This window comes from Tinamus guttatus, unplaced genomic scaffold (assembly GCF_059628265.1).
Source record: "Tinamus guttatus ecotype Peru unplaced genomic scaffold, ASM5962826v1 Tinamus_guttatus_pri_ptg000652l, whole genome shotgun sequence".
NCBI lineage: Eukaryota > Metazoa > Chordata > Aves > Tinamiformes > Tinamidae > Tinamus > Tinamus guttatus.
Genome location: NW_028289186.1, coordinates 1015538 through 1034555, shown reverse-complemented (window position 1 = coordinate 1034555; position 19018 = coordinate 1015538). Strand labels below are relative to the sequence as shown.

The following is a 19018-nucleotide window of genomic DNA, read 5'->3' as shown; positions in this document are numbered from 1 at the left end:
GCTAAACTGATCTCATTTCCTCTGCTCCCCCAGGCCTGACAGATGAAGAGATTGACCTGGCGTTCCAGCAGTCGGGCACCAGCGCGGATGAGCCGCCGTCCGCAGCTCCTTCCAGCCAGCTGGTGCCCAGTCAGCCCGCTCCCCCCGTGTTGTACAGTAAGTAACCTCCTGAAAACACCTACTCCATTTGCCTTCTGCAGTGGTTTTTACTAGCCTGTACCTTGCTTAAAATGTTTCCAACACCGGATTTCTCTACCAGATCCTAGAAGTGTCCTGTAAGTGTGTTGTGAAAGTGCAACTTCATTACTTGTTTGGTTGCTACCGCAGTGGAGCCTGTTCAAGCAGTTGTGCGGTGTCTTGGAGTTCATTATGAAATATTTACTCTATGTATTTATATTTCTATATAGTTCTTCTGTGTCTCAGTTAGAGGACTTACTAACTAATCAGGCAGCTGCTCAGTCAAGGCCTTCAACAGTCGCTTGGAAGAGGTTCATTTTCAGCATGGACAGCAAACTAGATTGTAAAGTCTTTAGGGCTTAGTCTGAGTTAATAGTGTTGATTATTTTTAAGAAAGCTTTCCCTTTTCAGTCTCACCTGATATGAGGGAAGACAGCAGAAATTCTGTGTGGTTCTGATTGTATGATTTTGTGTATAAAATTCACTCACAGAGAATTTTTAAAGTCCCAACATAATCTGTGCAGACTTAAAATTTACATATAGATTTGCATTTTAAAACAAACGTCGCAAAAAGTATCTAAGCTCCAAACAATAAAAACCAAAGTACACACCATTAAAAATCCATCAAAAGGAGCTGTTCATCTCACATGTGTGTCTGGCACACAGTGAAAAGCAGTTCATTTACCTGCCAAGTATTAAGAATAGGGCTTTGATACTGCTCCTAAATAGTTCTAGCTCAGATGTTGACTGGTATGACTTTCTACTCAGGTTTGTGTTTATTAGTTTATGGCATAATTTTGCTGTTGCTAGAGAGCTAGACTTGTTCTCTGATTTGGCATTGTTTGGAAGAAAAAAAAAATGTGGTGGACTGGGGCTCAGAATTCCAGTACCCTGGCTGCTGTATTGGGCATGATGATGAAATCGGGAACTGAATTCTGTGTTCTGCTCTAATATCTATAGGCCGTAATTCAGAGAAAATACCAGAACCAAAATCTGTCTTCTTGCTGGTACCTGTTATGCAATGCACTGCTCATTCAGCTAAGAACCAAATATTAGAAGAGTTAATCTTCTCTTATTTTATAATGTTCTACTAATATAAATAAAGGAGGAAAGCAGAATACAATTTAAACTATAAAACACTGGAACCATGGTCAAACCTTGCAGCTTTTTCACAGTTTTTTATTTCCCTTTCAATATCTTACTTTTCCTCCATGCCCCAGCTCCTGATTTCTTATTACTAGATAAGAATTTGGACTATTCTTTAAAAAGCAAGCAAAATGTTTCTAGTCTTGACAGCTTTAAAGAAAAGTTTAAAAGTGTCGTTACTCAGAAATGCTCATAAACCACAGGTGAACAAAAAGACCACCAAAGCACCATTTACACAGGCTGTGCTGGTAGTGTAGGTATTACTTAACATCCCAAGGTTGTGTTGCAAATAATTCTTACATAGGTAAGTGCCATGCAGTCTTTTAGTGTGAAAAAGGAAGAAGCCTTCGGGATAGTATAATTCTTGTATGCTGGACTTCTCCTGGGTTTGTTTTTACAGAAACAATAGTAACTCTGGGCGAGAAGAGACAAGAATTAAATTTTTAAAGTTTCTATACACTATTTTCTAGCTCAATGCCGTCTCTAGTGCTTCCTCTCTCTGCTCTGGAGGAGTAATTCCTTCCCTCCCATTTGTACTTTTGCCAAGAGGTGTCAAAACTGCTTTAAAAAAAAAGCTTAAAAAAAGCTTGAATTTGATTAATATAGAGAAACAAGACTTTGCCTGACTGATAATAAAACTGATAAATGACATTTGAATTACTTGTAGCGGTAATTTATTACATAAAATATCTTTTATTTGACATGCGATTAGTTGCTGGAAGCATCACTCAATCTGACTAGTTTAAACATGCTTTAAAATGAACCCCTGGTAAAAAAACAGGGCTGTCTGCTGTTGGCGTTATGAAATATACTAATCCAGCAGTGAGGACAAAAATCTGACTTTAAATATTTAAATGATTAATTGGGTTTATATATTTTTTTACCTTCCTAACCCTTATAATTACAAGCAAACTCAGGGGAGTTTCTGAGCTAGGCGTGCAAAGCCGCATGCTTATCATGCATGTATTGTCTGTGTCCTTCCCCATGGTATTTATGGTCTCCGTTCATGGGTTTTTCATGCAAATTTTACATGTACTTAAAAATCAGCTCCAGAGATTGCTCTGCCTGTCATTTGGAGTTTCTTCCCTCAACCTTGTGCTTTCATCAGGTGGGAGGCTGTAGAGACATCTTTGCCTGACAAGTAAAAATGGTAGCTAGAATCTGTACACCTTTTTTTTTTTTTTTTTGTCTTTTTGCCAACTCCTTTCTATGGATTCGATTTTTTAATCTTGGAAAAATCACCTTTTTCTACAATTTTAAGTGTGGATGTTAGTGAAGAGTGACTATATATGGATGCACAAGGCCTAATTAACTGATGTTAGGAAAGCCAATTCTGAAATAAATGGGGTTCTTAAAATAGTAAATGTTCATTCTGGAAATGCAGTTTACAGGTGCTGTTGTGAAAATTAGATATGATTATGGAAAACACTCATGAAGATGAAGAAGATGCCTGTGTCCCTTACATTTGCCTTTTGGTGGTCTGCTTTCTAGAATGGTTCATTACATCTGTAGCATGTAGTGTATCTCTTTCAGGAGGATTTCAGTACCTAAACTGTAAGAGTATCTGAGCAATTATTGCTTTTTTACTTTCTCCACATTTTCTTCTAGTTTTACAAGGAAGGAAATTGAAGCTATGCAAAGAAGTCAGTGCAAGCAGTTGAGTTTCAACTGGGAAACTTCTAACTGTCCCCATGTTCCTAATTTCCACTCCAGGTTAAAGTCTTGGAGAGGAAAACCAAAACTGAGTGGAGATTTTGGGCAGACTTGTGACATTCTTCATAACGTTGTAATGTTGATGTGGTCAATACAGGGCCTTCACTGTGTCCCTTATCACTTTTCTTCTCTACCTCCCTCCCCCTTTTTTTTGCCACTAGACAGAATTATTTCACACATCTCTGAAACGAGTAAAATGGCATTTCAGCTTCTTGTCTTTATAGACTCTCTGAACTTTAGGAAAGATCATTCTGGTCCCTTTTCATTAATAATGAAAACCAGGGGGCAATAAAATGTTCTTAGCTCAAGCATTACAGGGATGGAGGGAAAGATGAGTGAGGTGAAAGGGCAAAGCTGACAGGGTCCTACAGGTGTCTCTCGATTCTCCTCAGAGGTCACTGCAGTTGGGAGGGAGTTAGGGACAGCCAGTCAAGGACTGCCAACTTATGCATAAGGCACAGTTGGAACCACAGACCCTCTGAGATTAATTAACCCTTTATAACAGGCTGTTCATCCTGGGGTGAACTGCATGGTTGTAGCCTGAAGTTTGTGTCAGAGAACTGGAAACCCAGGAGTATTCAGAGTCAGATGTCAGAAATGACAAGGGGGGCCGAGTAGGAAGGGGATGAATGACTGGGGTTTGTAGCAAGATTAGCCAGAGATCATTTTAAATCCCAACATGTACACAGACAGTTACTGCAGCTTAGCCTGACGTGTGTTAACTCATTAAGTTACAAAGTTATGATAATTTGATCATGTGCCTGAACTCCAAAGTGCACTTGCAGCAACCCAAGATATTGCTAGTGACAATATTCACCCACTCTGGAAGTTCAAAGTTGTTTTAATACATAAAATCTGTATGGCAGATGTTCTGAGGAACTAAGAAGTAGCAAGAAGCTATGGCTGTGTTTGAGGGTCAGTGCCTTTCCGCAGAGCTTGAGTGCTGGAATTAGGAAGACCTGTTGCAGTGCAACACTTGCAAGAGACCTCAGCACCCAGGAAGAATGGCGATGGATGAGCAAAGCAGAAAGGAGACAAGCTCCCAGCCATTCCAGCCAATTAACCCTCTCTCTGGAAGCCCAATTAGAAAGTTTGGAGAAAAGATTGGATGTCCTAGACATTGTAGGTCACATGCAGATTTGGATCTGTCTACCCGGAGACTGCAACACCAGCCTCTGCCTCATCAGTGCTACCCACATCCTGCCACTGAACTTTAGGAAAGATCACTCTGCATCTTCTTTATTATTAATGAAAACCGGGGGCAGGACCAGATTCGTAGCAAGTGCGTTAAGGGAGCTGCGAGGGAGGTGAGAGGATAAAGCTCGTGGAAAACTACAGGTGTCTTCTGCTTGTGCTTGGAGGAGTGGAGCACACTGTATCTTTGCTTTGCTCTGTTGAGTCTCCAAGCTTCTGTGCAGAATTGTGTGTTAAATGTGTCCAGCTTTTCTCTCCTCGTTTTCCTCTCTCTCTGTAGATATTTAATTGTCTTATTTTGTCTTTGTTGTTTGTGGTATGCTTTGGTTCCTGTTCTTAATTCAAGCATGAAAGACACTGGATCCTTTCTTACTACAGCAGTCCATAGCTGCTGACACAGCATTCATAAACACATTTATTGCCCTGACAGATCTCTCCTTTCCTCAAAATATTTTGCTTTTTGTTTTTCTTGCACTTTTCTCCATCTCTGGCTCTGTCTCCATTTTCAGAAGTTATGGTAGTGAAGAGCAGTTGGTATTCAGGTAATGAGTTAACCTTAACTAACACTAACAACACAGTTGTGCAGGGCCAGTACAGGATTCCAAACGTGTAAAGAAGAACAAAGCTTTTCTTACTTCAGAAAGTGAGGAAAAACAGTCTGATGGTACTTTATTAAATGCTGCTGTAATTTGTCTTGCTGTTAAACTTTAAACAAGACCAGTCCCACAGCTGCAGGTCTATGTAGATACTCCACTGTCCTAGGGCTGTGAGCCTTCATACTGCACCTGTGGGCTTGCTTTCTGATCAGTAGATCTACACCTGCTAAGAAACAGGAGAATTGTCTTTATTCATTGCTCTTCTACCCAATGGCTAGAAGAGGTGGGGGATATTAGTTGAAAATGTTGCCAGCTACAGTTCTGATTATTTCCTGATTTTGTCTTACAGGTCCACCTGCCTCCAGATGGCGAGACTATGGAGCTTTGGCTATCATTATGGCAGGGATTGCCTTTGGCTTCCACCAACTATATAAGGTAGCATTTTTCCCCACTACTTCAGCACTTGTGTCCAAATGATCATGTTGGTTCTAAGGGCAATTCCAGTTGGTGAAACATCTGTTCTTGCTGGCACTGCCATTGGTATGTTTGAGAAAGGTAGACAGGTAACCTGAAAATGCAGAGTCAAAAAGTGGCAAGCAAACAAAACTATTCTTTAACAATAGATCTCAAACTGTTAGGGGGAAGGTATTTTTCATCACATGTTTTTTTTCATTATTTTTTAAGTTGGGGAAAAGGAACACAATTGAATAAAGGAGTTTTCCCATCACTGGCCAGTAGAAACTAGCATCATAGGCAGGTCCTGTGTCCCAGTCTAATGCTTCCTCTACTGGTGATTCTGCACCATGGGATAGCAAAGAACCTTTTTTGTCTGGTCAGAAAATGGAAGATGTCAACCTCCCGCTCTGCTGCATATCCGTATTCCTACTGCAGTGTACTTAGTGCAAGGCAGAGCAAGCAGGTGTTTGCTTGTGTACTGCAGAGACAGCTGCCCCTCCTAATTTCTTGTGTGATGTTTCTCCAGCTCAGCATGCTCTTTTACTCTATATTTGCTCTCCAGCACTGTGGTAAGTGACATTAGATAATGTCATCTGGGAGACAGTCACATTCTGTGCCTATATAAGAAGGTGTAAACTCCCCAGCTGGTTCATGACAGCAGAGTGTAAAGGCCTTGGGTCCATTAGAAGTTATGTTTTATGTTTGAAAACAGGACAGCGATAAAGAATAACAAGTAGTTTTTTGATTTTCATGTTTGTTTATTTCTTTAATTAGCAGTTATTGACTTGTTTAATAAAATCTTTTTTAAAAATCAAGTGTTGTCCTTCATTTAAAACTACTTTTCTTATCTTTCCCTATCATTAATATCCTGGGTCTTGGGGCAAAATAGGGAGGCCAGATTTGGCAACACGTTCCATCTACGACAGGAAGGTTCCATGACTGTAGACAGTGCCTCTTTAGTGAGCCACATTATCCTCTTGGTTATGACAGTAATGTAGTGATACCAATCTTACTGATTTTTGCCATTCTTGGGGTTGATAAGATGTTAAAACAACAGCTATGGGGCCTTGCAGACATTAACACATTGCTGTTACTAAATACATATTTCTAACAGATATTGATACTTTATATGTATATGCATATATATATATATATGTATATATATATATATAAATTTTGGCATAATGTCACTGATGCTGTTAATATACCCTCCTGCTGTACTCCTTGTTTACGGATCTTGCTCTGCTGTCTATCCAAACTTCATAAGACATATTGTGTGCCTAGCAGAGACCCATATTCTTTTATTGGAGTAAGAAATCTTTGGAGGCAGTTGATAAATTCCCTCTGCCCTTCATGGGATTTTGAGGGGGGTTGCAAATAGATTTTTCCGTGAAAGACAGGGTATTGGGATGAGACATAGTTGTCCATGTGTGTTCTGTGAGGATTAGAAGAGAGCTGTTTATGAAAGTTATCAAAAGCTGTTTGGCTTTCAGAATGTCTGAGTATAAACATGTGTGTATACATGTGCTTTGTGTGGATAAGAGCTGCATATAGCGACAGGGAAATCTTTAAGCAGTGCTTGCAAGTGTAAAAGAATGCTGTCCCGCACGTCAGTTTGGATAATCAGCTCTGTCTCAGAAATGCTCCTGCATATATGCCTTTACAGTGGGTGTATGTACATCAAAAATCAGGCCGAAGAAGAACAGTTAGGTACTCCAGGGTAGTTTCAGCATCCTAGAGCATCCTCTCTTGCCTTTCTTTCACCTGTCATGTTGTGCTTGAATGTGCTCCTGTTAGAGTGCACCTTCTATTCATATGTAGAGCACTGCAGAAGGAACCATGATAATTAGGGGAGAACTGTGACCTATTAGATCAAATTCATTCTCCACAAGGGCAGAAGGAGGTAGGTTTCAGACCTATGTACAGTATTGGTGAGCTGCTTCCCTTCCTCTAGGAACTTGATTCTCACTCCCTTTAGCCTTGGTTCCTCAGTTCTCTGTTACACTTGTTAACTCTGCTCCATTTCCATTTCTCTTCACTATTTCTCTGGATCTCTCCACCACTGTAATGCTTCCCCAGAGTTCATTAGATTTTATAATACATCTAATTCCTTTGCTTGTTCTTCCCTGGCCCTTTCAGTGCCCCTTCAGTGCTTCCTTCTCCTCCCCACTTCTGCATTTCTTTGCTTGATGGATGTAGCTCAAATATTATATGTCAGTGTGTCCACTTAAGAGAGTGTAAGAACTGAAATTGTACTCTGCATGTGATGGATGTTTCTCTGCACCAAGAGCTGTTCCAGGAAACCCTGAATGGAGTTAGGAACTGTTTTTCAACAACCCTAAAATTGTAATCAAGGGCCTCCTATTTTCTCTTTCAAAACTTCTTTGAACTACCTCGTCTGAGAAAATAACTTCTTCCCAGATGTTCACTGACTGTGTAATAAAGGGTGAGGTTTGGGTGGAGGGCTTTGAGGAAGTTTCAGATAGATTAGAAAGGCCTTGGATATCCCTGTTTCCTAAGAAAGTTTCTGTACTCCATGCAGAAATACCTGCTCCCTCTCATCATGGGAGGCAAAGAGGACAGGAAACAACTTCAGAGGATTGAGTCAAACATTTCTGAGATGAGTGGCAGTGTGACACAGACAGGTAAAGATTAATGACTCCATCAATTCACCCCTCAAAGCCCTTCTCCCTGTATCCTCCATTCTGCAAAGACCCCCACCCTTCTGTTTCCTTCCATCCTCACTTTACATGGTGACTTCATTTATCTGCTCTGAGAATCTGTTCACATTTGCAAATGAAGCCGCCGTCATTTCGGTTTAATTTGAAATTGCTTGTTTACTGTCGGCGCGGCCTCAATTAATTATGTTTTTACGGAAAGGCTCCCAACCTCAGAATATTAATAAGGGGAATAAAATGACAGCCTTTCGGAGGGCTGTAAAGTTCATTTTTAATTTCTCCTTCTCTGATGTTTTCAGGGGCTTTTTTTGGTGTTTTCCCCCCACCTTCCATCTGAAAACCCAAAGCAGAGTCAGGAGAGTCTGTAATTACTGTGCCTTCCTGACCTCTACCACCTTCTCTGTTATTGACTCTATAGGGCATCTATTCATTACCTGATGCCCTAATGATGGCCTGGATTAGCTGTTACCTGTCATGCCAATAGAGATTTTAATTTTATTTTATTTTATCAGCTTGTTTACTGGCTGGAGGCTTTGGATAAAGCACCAAAGTAGAAAAAGTACTCTTGCAGCAGGAATTGGAGTCCAATAGAAGCTATTCCATGTTTTCTGCGAGTTGGAGGGGTATACAAGGTGTTCTCCTGAAATGCAAGGGGGAAAGAGCAAAGTGTGTTCAACTGATGGAAAGGGGGGAAGTGTGGCTTTTAGGAGTAAGTTTGTTAAAGATGTTGGGGGAGAAAAAGCTGGTGGCTTGAGGGTGGGAAGATGCTAATTACACTTTTTAGAGGAGGGTGAGAAAAAAAGCATCTTTCATTTCTCCTGACACCCTAAGGTCAATCCTGAGACCAGCCTTTCTCCAGATTGGAGCTAGCCTCCGAGTTTGCCTGTGTGAGGCCCAAGATAGATAAATGATACAAACATTGTATAAGTTCAGGGAGATGTACAAATCATAAACCAATATAATTAGTAGGGAGAGGTTTTGGATGGATATACTGTGGGCTATAGACATCTATACAATGGAAAGATAAACTAGAAATACTGGAGGTTAGATGCAGTGCAGGTAGATTGCCCACAGTGCAGATAAATCATATGGATTAAAGTGAGCAGGCGGGCGTAGATGAATTAGGTATAGTAGGAATAGAGGCATCTTGTAGCTAGACAGCAGGAAAGACGTGTGTGTGTGTATATGTGCTTGTATCTCAGTTTAACACTCTCCTGCTTTTCCCCTCACAGTGACTCAGTTACAGACAACTTTAGCAGCTGTTCAGGAACTGTTAATACAGCAACAACAGAAAATCCAAGAGCTCACCCAAGAGCTGGCTGCTTCTAAGGTACCCACCCCTGGTTCTTCACCTTTAAAAATCCCCATCTCCTTTGGAACGTGTATGGCTTAATGTGTGCATAAACCCATCCTTCAGCTCCTGTTCCCCACCCACCAGTTTCTCTGCACCTGGCATTATCTAGGCTGTCTGTTCAAAGCACTGGATATTAATTGGGTGCCCAGTGCAATATATCTAGCCTCTGAGAGGATTTCGTTTTACAGTGTCATATGCAGCCTTTGTGTTTGTAGCCTCTGACATCTTATCAGCCCTGTAGCTCCTACCCGTGCCAGAAACTACATGTATGTTGCTAGAGGGAGGGCAGAGAAACAGGCAACCTGCATTGCAACTGTGATGTCCTCTTAGTGCACTGACTGCAAGAGGTAGAGGCTGTGCAGAGGCTTTATCTATGGGTAGTGTGTCATTTTCATGTTTATATTTTTCCTATACTCTTATATTTTGATTTAGAACAAATTTTTCATTACTTTTGTGCAGAGAGCTTTCCCTTTTTGCTATGAAGAGGCCTTACAAAATGCCTTTTCACGTTTTTCCTATAGCAGGAGCGGTTGTTTCCTTCCCTTACCTATATTTCAGTCCTGTACAAGCTCTTTGATGGTGTGTAACTGGTGGGCCACAGCTGGCTGTATGGTGTGTACACTGTACCGTAGGAATCCCTCAGTGGCACAGCTGTAAACGCAACCATGAAAGCCAGTTTATGGTCACAACACTTTACTTTAGTTTTTCTTGGGAACTGTGGCCTGTCGGTGGCCTGGAGCCAGTCCGGAAATTGGAAAACTGTTTTCAGGTCGTAAGTGTTAAGATTAAGACCACATGTTGAGCTTAAAGAAGGGAAAAGGGCATAAGTGCCTTGGTGGTTTAGAGAGTCTTTAAAAAGTTTTTCCTTCCCTCCCCTTCTCCTTTCTGCTCTGAAATGGTAGCACACATTGTTATGATATCTAAACCTCATGTGTACAAAGAAAAACTTGGGCAACCCCACAAACCAAAGAATAAAAGCTGTGTTTTCTCAGCTGTAATGTAAGTTTTTATATCTGCTTTTCAAACTCCTACTGGCATGCTGTAAAAAATTAAAAAGAGGGGCTTTAAGTAATTAAAAAACGTACATAAAAATTCAAGGCTTGAATTTTCTACAACTGTTTTTTAAAGAGACTGGCTAAAAAGGCCCAGATGTCAGATTTTATTTCTAAATCCTAGGCATCTGGCACCATATGTGTTTTGGAAATTTGAGTCCTTTGCCGACCAGTGAGTGGAAATCACTCCCTCGTTAATGTGCTGCTGTAGCTTTCAAGGTCTTGGAGAGCCAGAACAGTGGCTCCTGGATTCTGGCTGTCTGAGGGCTGGGAATGTGAATCCCAAGGGAAGGCATCTGTGTATAACACAGCTACCAGAGCCTGAGCCTCTCCCAGCTCACTGGGTTCACAGCCCAGGAGTCACTGAGAGGAGTACTGGCTGTGAAGGTGTTGGGGATTATTCACTACTAGATGAAGTCTCTGTAAAGAGTAAGTAGGAGCAACCAGTCCTAGTTACATCAAGTGGGAACTAGATGTATTATTCCAGTCCTACCTTCCTTCAGTGGGGAGTCTGTTAGGATTATCTCTGGAGAGGTGATCACAGATGGACTGATTCCCAGAAGCTGTTAACAGAAATAGGTATGGGAAGCGCTAGATGTGATTCTTTGATTCCATACTCGGCCCTTCCCTGTAGCAGTTGATGTAGAGATAGGATGAGGGAACCATAGGTGGTGGTTTCTCCTTCAGAATGCTCCTCACATTTCTCCAGTTGCTTGAAGGGTTAAAGGAAAAATTGCCAAAAGTATTACGTGTGTGTTCTCCTTAGTTGTTACCTTACATCAGGCAGTAGTCTCTGCCTGACGCCCCGTAGCAGCTCTGATGCCATGCTGACAGCAGCTGTGCCCGGCTTCCATGACTTACTTATCATCCTTCCCCACCAAATTGCATTCATTGCCTTGAAATATCCAAGAGAGAGTGGCTAGTCCAGCTGCTTCCTGGAGATACAATCTGGTAACTCAAGCATAGCTCTAATTGTTCAGATCTTGTGGGGAAGCTCTAATTGTTCAGGTCTAGTGGGGAAAGTTTTTGGAGCTTTCAAGCACCAATTTATCAGTCCAACTGCTAAATGCCACACAGTGCAGTTTATCGACCCTTTATTTCGTGGTTTAGGAGGAATAAATGAGGAGACTTACACTGGTTATTTGTATATAATGTTTGAATCTGTTGCCTCAGCTAAGCTCAGGCTCAGTCAAGAGTGCAGTATCTACTTCTATGTAGCACTATGTATGTACTTCTATGTACCTATGTAACTTCTAGGTTAATTGTATTTAACTCCCACTGCCTTTCAGGTTAGAGTTCTTCTCTAGAAATGGTACCATAGGTCATTGTCAAACAGTTTGATTTACCTTTTTATATTTGCCATCTGCCTGACTTGTTGGTAGAAAACTGCAGACTTGCTTTGATTGAATTATTGAAAGTGCCGGGTTCCTTATAATGGAAAAAAGAAAGATCCCCTTGAGAGGCTTCAACAGTGACTATGCATTTTAGGTTGGAAACAAGGTGAATTAGTTCCCAAAATAGAAAGCAAATACTCAAATTGTATTAGCACCTCAAAAGAACTTTTTTTTTTTTTTCTGATCGTTGTGGGAATCCACTGGCTTGAGATCCTCACATGGGAGGAGAGAGACGACAAGACAGAAAAATATGACTTTTGTGAGCTATCTCCTAGTTCATATTTCTGACTTTTGCTCCTTTCTCATGTTGTAGGCCACAACTTCCACTAACTGGATTCTGGAGTCACAGAATATTAATGAATTGAAATCTGAGATCTACTCACTAAAAGGACTTCTCTTGAACCGGTATGGATGGAGATGAGAGCAGATTATTGTGTGGGGAAAGGGTTGTGTTCTGGGGTTCTCCCAGGCATTGAGATGAAAGGCATTCCCAAAAGGAACTAGCTCTGTATCTATCCTGTTATTATTGCTGTTTTAATAATGCCACTTTGCACTCCACTATCACCTTCTGTTTGCAGGTCTCAAAATGCTTTTCAAACAGAGTGTTTGGAGTAATTAATAAGATTTTTCCTCTTTGTTTGAGATAGAAAAATTCTCTGCCAGTCACCACAGGTCGGATGCCCTCTCGCCTAGTTTTAGCTATTGACTGTATATGGTCTGAGCTACCCACCTACGTTCCGTTATGGGGACAGAGAGAGAGAGGCAGTTCTGGATATATATATATATATATAGTTCATCTGACCGACTTATGGTGAGGGCATAACCAGGATGAAGAGAATCCTGCTTCAGTAGAGTCTGTATCTCTCCTCAGGCCAGCTTGGGTATAGGCGTTTTGCATGAAGCAATATGAATTCCAGTCCATAGGACAGTCATAAGAACAGGGATCAGATCTCAGTTCTTATGAAAATCCCTTTTTTCCTAGAATATATTTCAGAGTTTATTTAGCTTTTCAGCTACTGATCCTTTCACTCTGATAGGACCCCTTTGCCTCCTTCCTTAACAATCTTTTAAATTCTCCCTAACCCTCATGTTCCCGATAGGAGTCCCGGTAGAAAGCTTTGGGTGATTTGGATCACATATCAAGTTATCATCTGTAAAGTTAGTTCGTGCTAGCATTACTACTGGGAAGGAAACACAATTTACTGATGCTTCTTCAGCAGTGGGGAAGTTCTTCAGAAATTACAGACCTGTTCATTAGGCCTCTGCCTGTCAGGCTGGATGAGGAGCAAGTACAGAGGCTTACCTGTCCTTTGTGCTTTCCTTGAGGAGGATTTCCTCTTGGGTTTGATTTATAAACACAAGTCTTTCAGCTGTCTACTGCTGGCCAGCAGCAGGGTGATAGCAGCTCCCCAGGGTGGGAAAGCTGGAGGGACCATCTTTAGGGAGAAATTGCTGTTTTAATCAGTTGGGGGTAAGTGTTTTGGGAAAAAATAAGAGTGTTTGTTTTTACAGAAAAGGCAAATGTTTCTGCAGTATGCAGGTGGCAGCAACACTGGAGCCAAGAAAGTCTCCAAATTGAATTTCATGATAGCATTTGTGATAGTGGTTGAATAATGCAGGCATTAGCTTGCCTGCACTCTCAGGAGATGCAATCCCTCCCTTCACTCACAAGTTCCTCCATGGCTAGTGGTGGCAGCAGAGATGGGGAGGGGACTGCAACTACTGTTCCTAGTTTGATCTGAGAAACTCGAGTTCTTTTGTGCTCGAGTGCTTACTGCAGGAGAGCAGCCAGCTTTCTTGGTCTGCTCTAGTCTCGTTCTTGGCACAAGCCAGTTCCTAAGGGCTAAGTGAACTCCTTCCCACGCAACAGCATCTTCAGAGCTTCATCAGTTAAGGACTTCACACTCCCACTTCCCACATGCACAAGCAAGGATTGTGCTTGCATGGGAAATACCAGATCAGACACTTTTTTGCTCTTTTATTTATGATGCATGACTTTCTGAAGGCACCAGTGCTCCCTGCTGCACTTCTATATGTCCTCTTCGGTACTTGGATTCTCCTTTTAGGGGTGGGCATTAGCCAGGTGCTATCAGTTCCTTAAATCCCACCTGGACAGGACTCACGGAGGACAGAAAAGCCAGCTCCTCAGGTGGGGCAAACTAGTACGACTGCGTTCAGATCAGGAAAGCTGAACCAGTTTGCAGCAAACAAGCTCTGGCCCAAACACATGACGTGCGTGCCGGGACTGGGAGCTAGGCCCTGGATGGGAATGAGCCAGCATGCAGTAGCTGTGTATCACAGTGGAGAGGAGAGCCAGATGGTGAAATTCCTTGGCTCAGACTTGAGAGCCTAATGCCTCTTCTTGCTCCAATGGGAATTTTCTTTACCAATTAATTAGTGATTGTTTTATAAAGGGATATTGAACACCTCTATCTTTCCAGAGGTGGCATTCTTGAGTGCCAGCTTAGTCTGTGAAATTGCCAAACCAGATCATTTCAGCACTTCAGATTGCCCAGCTGTGTGCAGGCAGCTTTTCCCCCATGTGCAGGCTCAATTACTGGGTGCCTGTAAAGCACTTTGAGATTCTGGCTGAAGAAGTGAAGTGGCCTTGGTTTTATTTGTTTATGACAAAGGAGACCTGCAAGTTCAGTCCCGCTTTACATGATTCCCGCAGTACGAATGCCACCCTTCTCTCTAATGATAATCCCCTCAGTGTTTTTAATAAAAGCCCCTTTTCTCTCCTTTTCTTTTCCCCTACCCCTGCCCCCCAAGGAGGCAGTTCCCTCCCTCCCCTTCGGCTCCTAAGATCCCGTCATGGCAGATCCCCGTGAAGCCAAGCTCACCCTCTAACCCTATTGCTGCCAATCATAACAGCAGCAGCGACATCTCGCCGGTGAGCAACGAGTCGACTACCTCATCGCCGGTCAAGGAGAACCACAGCCCCGAGGGGTCCAAGGTTGGCTGCCATTTGCTGAGCGCAGAGGAAGGCAACAAGGCAGTGATTGACGTCAAGAGCCAAGTGCGGATGGAGGTGCAGGGTGAGGAGGAGAAACGGGAAAACAAAAGGAATGAAGAGGAGGAAGAGGACGATGAGGATGATGACGTGAGCCACGTGGATGAGGAGGAATGTCTGGGAGTCCAGACTGAGGACCGGCGAGGAGGAGACGGGCAGATAAATGAGCAAGTGGAGAAGCTACGAAGACCTGAAGGAGCCAGCAATGAGAATGAGATTGACTAAAGCATCTTGGCTTCTTCCTCAGCTGCTGTACATCTTCCCTAGCCTTCTGCACTGTCCCTGGTGCCTCTCCCATTTTGTGGAGAGAAATGCCCCCCATCCCCTCCAGTGATTCTTCCATGATTGACCTTGAATAGGGTCATAATTGCCCAGCGGACAAGGTGGGCCCTGTTTCACCACAGGGCTGTGCAGTGTTGCAGTGGCTGCTTCTTCCCTCCCAGTCCCACCTTCTCCCCATGCCCTGGGGTCACAGCCTAGGCTGGAAAACCAATCGCCTTACCATGCACCACAGCTACAGAACGAAGTCATCGTACAGAACCATCCAGCATCTCCCCTGCAGTGGTCAGCCTCTTCACTGCAACCTAGGCTCCTCCTATTCAGTCTGGGAAACGAGGCTGTCCTGAGCTATTCTATTTCACAAGCCTTTAATCCCACATAAATCCTGAACCAGTTCTCACTTTTTTTCCAAAATAACCCTCTGTTTTATTTCTGAAACTAATTGATGTTCCATCTCCAGATCAGAAAGTTTTAACCCTGAATTCCTCATCAGATCTCACTCTCAGCTACCTACTTCCAAGCCTTATGTCAAGCCTCAAATTCCTGAAACTACCCAGCATTTAAAAACACTAGATTTCTTGTGGGGTCCAAAGAACATTATTCCCACCCCACAAGTGCCCTTCCACCCATCAAAGTGGCCTCTTACTAGGTATCCAAGCCCACGTTTCATGGCCACAGGAAAATGCATGAGAACAAGTGGCTTTGTTACCAATTACTCCCCAGTGAAAGAAGGCATTGAAAGATGACCCCACTCATCCCAATTATTACCCTTTTTCCTCCAAAGGCAAATGGAGCTCACATCAGTTTTTGACATCTTAAAATTTATTTCTGGCTCCCATGAATGAATGAATGAATGAGGTGATAATCAGATGCTGAAAGAGTTGGTTAATTCTGAATCTTCACAATGGTTCTTAGCCTATTTTTTCCCTGAATGAGGAGAAAACCCTTCTTAAATGATCAGCTGAGACCTGCATCTACACAATGACAGGTGCCTGCTTCAGCAAAGCAGTCTTTGCAGAAGAAAGAACAGTTCCAGCTCTGAGGTACGCCACTAACCTTGCTCGCCCAGCCCAGCCTTTTTTCACCCCATTGGGGCTATACACAGAATAAAACGGTGAATTTTGAAACCTCTCATTTGCAGCATTGTGTTCTCAGCTGGTAAAATGGTGGTGTCCAATTATTATTCACTGCATCAGAGCCTCTTAGCAGAGCAATTCCTGTAACATCTGAGTCACCCTCTTTTCACCAAGCAAGCGTGCTCGTCTGTGTGATCATGTATAGATTTAAAATATAAAATACGATTGTATATAATTGTAATAAATATGAGTTACCACTATTTAACACCAGGCTGTTACTGGTTTACTGTGGCTCTTATTCTGGGGCGAAATATGCATGCAGGGTGGTAAAGGGAGGGAAGGGGGGAAATTCCAGAAATTCACTGCTTATAAAATGTTTTCCAGAGGGCCTTTATGGCTGGTTGATGTTTAAGCTGCTCCAGCCCTAGGTTACGTCAGCAGGAGGCAGTGTGCAGAATGGTATAAGTGCAGTATGAAGTACAAGATAAATAGCTAGTGCTAGTTTGCCTCTGTCATTGCAGAGGGTGAGGTGGACGCATCATCTTTGGAGTGAAATGCAGCCAGGCTGGCCCCTTTCCTCCCAGGAGGAGGCACTGCGGGGCCCAGGAAGCTGCATCTCGCTCCCGTCGCAGCCCCTGCAGCAGGAGCTGCTGAAGGGAGCGCGTGAGATATCCCACAGCCCTCGGCTTATCTTCCAGCAGGGAATGCTGTGCGGTGTCCCATGACTGTGCCAGCCCTGCCATGTTAGTACAGCAGCCACGGAAAGGCATGGTGTGCAGCAGCTCGCAGCTACCGTACTCCAGCTGTGTCCAACGGGAGTGTTTCCCCTTCTTAAAAATGAGGGGTTTGCTCGATTCCTGAGTATTTGGGTGTCTGGTACACAGTGACATTTTCCCGCTCACGGGGAGTGAAAGGGACCTTCATATTACTGTATTTAGACCTGCTGTTGAATGTGATGATTTCTCATTCCTTAAATGGACGAATATCTTCCCCAGGAGTGAGTGAGTGCGTGTGTGTCTCCCTCTCCTTCTCAATCTCTCTCTCTCTGCCGTTTAACGTTCACAAAGAACGTCACGTTTAGCTAAAACAGGAAAATTTGAAAATGTTTTAAAGCTTTTCTTAAGAGATGGCACTTTTCATTTCTACAAGCCAAGAATCCTGTGAAAATAAAGCAGGACCGAATGCAGGGATATAATGACAAAGTATTGTCCTGCCTGTGTACATTTTATATACATAGAAGGTTTTGAAAATAGAAAGTGCCTGGACAACAGCAGTCGGTGAAATGTGGAAAATATGTTGCTGAGGTATGTGCCTTGCAGAGTGACTTACGAGGTTTACAGTACAAGCATCCCTGCGGGTTCATTTTTCCCCCCCTTTTCCTCCATGTTCCCAGTGTTCAATTCATTTACCTCAAGTTTTCTGGTGCAGCAGTAAAGGGCAACTTTCCTCAGCTGCCTTTCCCACCCTTAGTTTTTCATTCTTAGAACCTTTACCATTGGTTCCAGCTTTTTCCTTCCGCAACCTGACATGAATCTCAGCAGACTCCATCATAGCCCTTGTTGCTCAAAATGCTAACTCTCATCCTCTTGCTCCTGGTGGGATGTTCATATACTTTGCTGAGGATTCCAACCCATTGGCAGAGGATTTGGAAGAAGCCAGATGTCCTTACAAGTAGGTATTTTTGGAAATCATGGGTGCTATTCCTCTCTCCTATATCTCGTCCTTCTTTCTAGCATAGCAGCAGTTTTGAGGTCAGTGTTTTGCTCCTGATGAACTGTGTAGTCTGACTTCTAACGAATTCTTTTTCCTTTTTTTTTTTTTTTGGCTAGAAACAAGCTTCATAGATCAGCACTCTGTGAAAGGTTTAGCCCACTGGCCAGTAGGCGCTGAGGATGGCATCATATTAGCTGAGAGAAGACCAGGTAGCAAACCCTTTGCCTGCAGAAATAAAGACAGCAGCACCCACTGCTTGGCTTACCCAAGTAGACGGTTTTACACTGTAACCAGCCTTTGTTTTACAGACACAGGAAGAAGAATAAACAGTGCCCTGGCTGGTGAGTTCAGTTTGTTCTTAACATGGTTTCTGTAGGTTCCTGATGTGGTGTAGGAACAGGTGAAGGGAACCACCTCTGAGCAGTGTCGTGTTTCAGAGAAACCCTGTGAACTGGTGGTCTGTCCCATAGAGGAAGCCAAGTCAGGCTACTGCTTTCCAGGAATATGTGAATATAAAAGCTCCCTGTTCAGTAGCCACAAGAGATAAGTGGGGAGTTCAAAAAATAAACAAAGTAGGAAAAGGTAGAGAGCTGTCTGCTGATCATCTTCGTCCAACCTTCTCCACCACTAGGATTGACAAGTAAGCCCTGTATGAATCTTGGACAGAAGCAGGAAAAAGTTTCATTGCTTTTTGCTTGTTGGGAATGTAAAAACACAGTATTAGGGATCAGAATGAGAGGGATGGACAATGAGGCCCTGAGAAATTTTGCTGACATTTTCCAAGGCATTTTGCTTGTAGAGTGCCTCAGTTTCCCTGTGTGCGGGTAAAAATTGTCCGGTAGCTACTGAGAAAGGACAAAGCAAATTTTGGAAACCAGACATGTTGCTAAGACCTGCAGCTCACACAAAATCCCCCACCCCCATTAAGTGGTGTGTGTGGGGATAAGACCAGGGCAAGGCTGCAGCACAGCACCCAGCTGGCGCCACTGTCCCCCGATTGCCCAGCTCCTGATGGCTGCACAGCTGCGAGAGGAGCCGCACGACCTCCCCGAACCGCCTGCTCGCCCCGCAAGCTGGCCCTGGCTCGGAGGCACCTGCTCTTCCTTGCTGCACCTCAGCTTCTTCTGGCATGTAAGTGCTTTTTAATTACCTATGTTCTCGCTTGCCTTATTTTCCA

At 43.1% G+C, this 19018-nt stretch overlaps 1 protein-coding gene across 2 annotated transcripts in view; it reads left to right on the top strand.

The window, feature by feature from the left end:
- The window catches only part of PEX14 (peroxisomal biogenesis factor 14), a 74530-nt gene extending 58132 nt beyond the window's left edge, over positions 1-16398 (top strand). For both annotated transcript variants that reach the window (XM_088536167.1, XM_010213592.2), the window contains 6 exons: positions 34-156; positions 5176-5261; positions 7825-7927; positions 9193-9290; positions 12074-12165; positions 14533-16398. In XM_088536167.1, the coding sequence (XP_088392293.1) occupies positions 34-156; positions 5176-5261; positions 7825-7927; positions 9193-9290; positions 12074-12165; positions 14533-14998 (968 nt within the window). In that variant the 3' untranslated portion in view covers positions 14999-16398. The remainder of the gene's footprint in view (positions 1-33; positions 157-5175; positions 5262-7824; positions 7928-9192; positions 9291-12073; positions 12166-14532) is intronic.
- The last annotated feature ends 2620 nt before the right edge of the window (positions 16399-19018 follow it).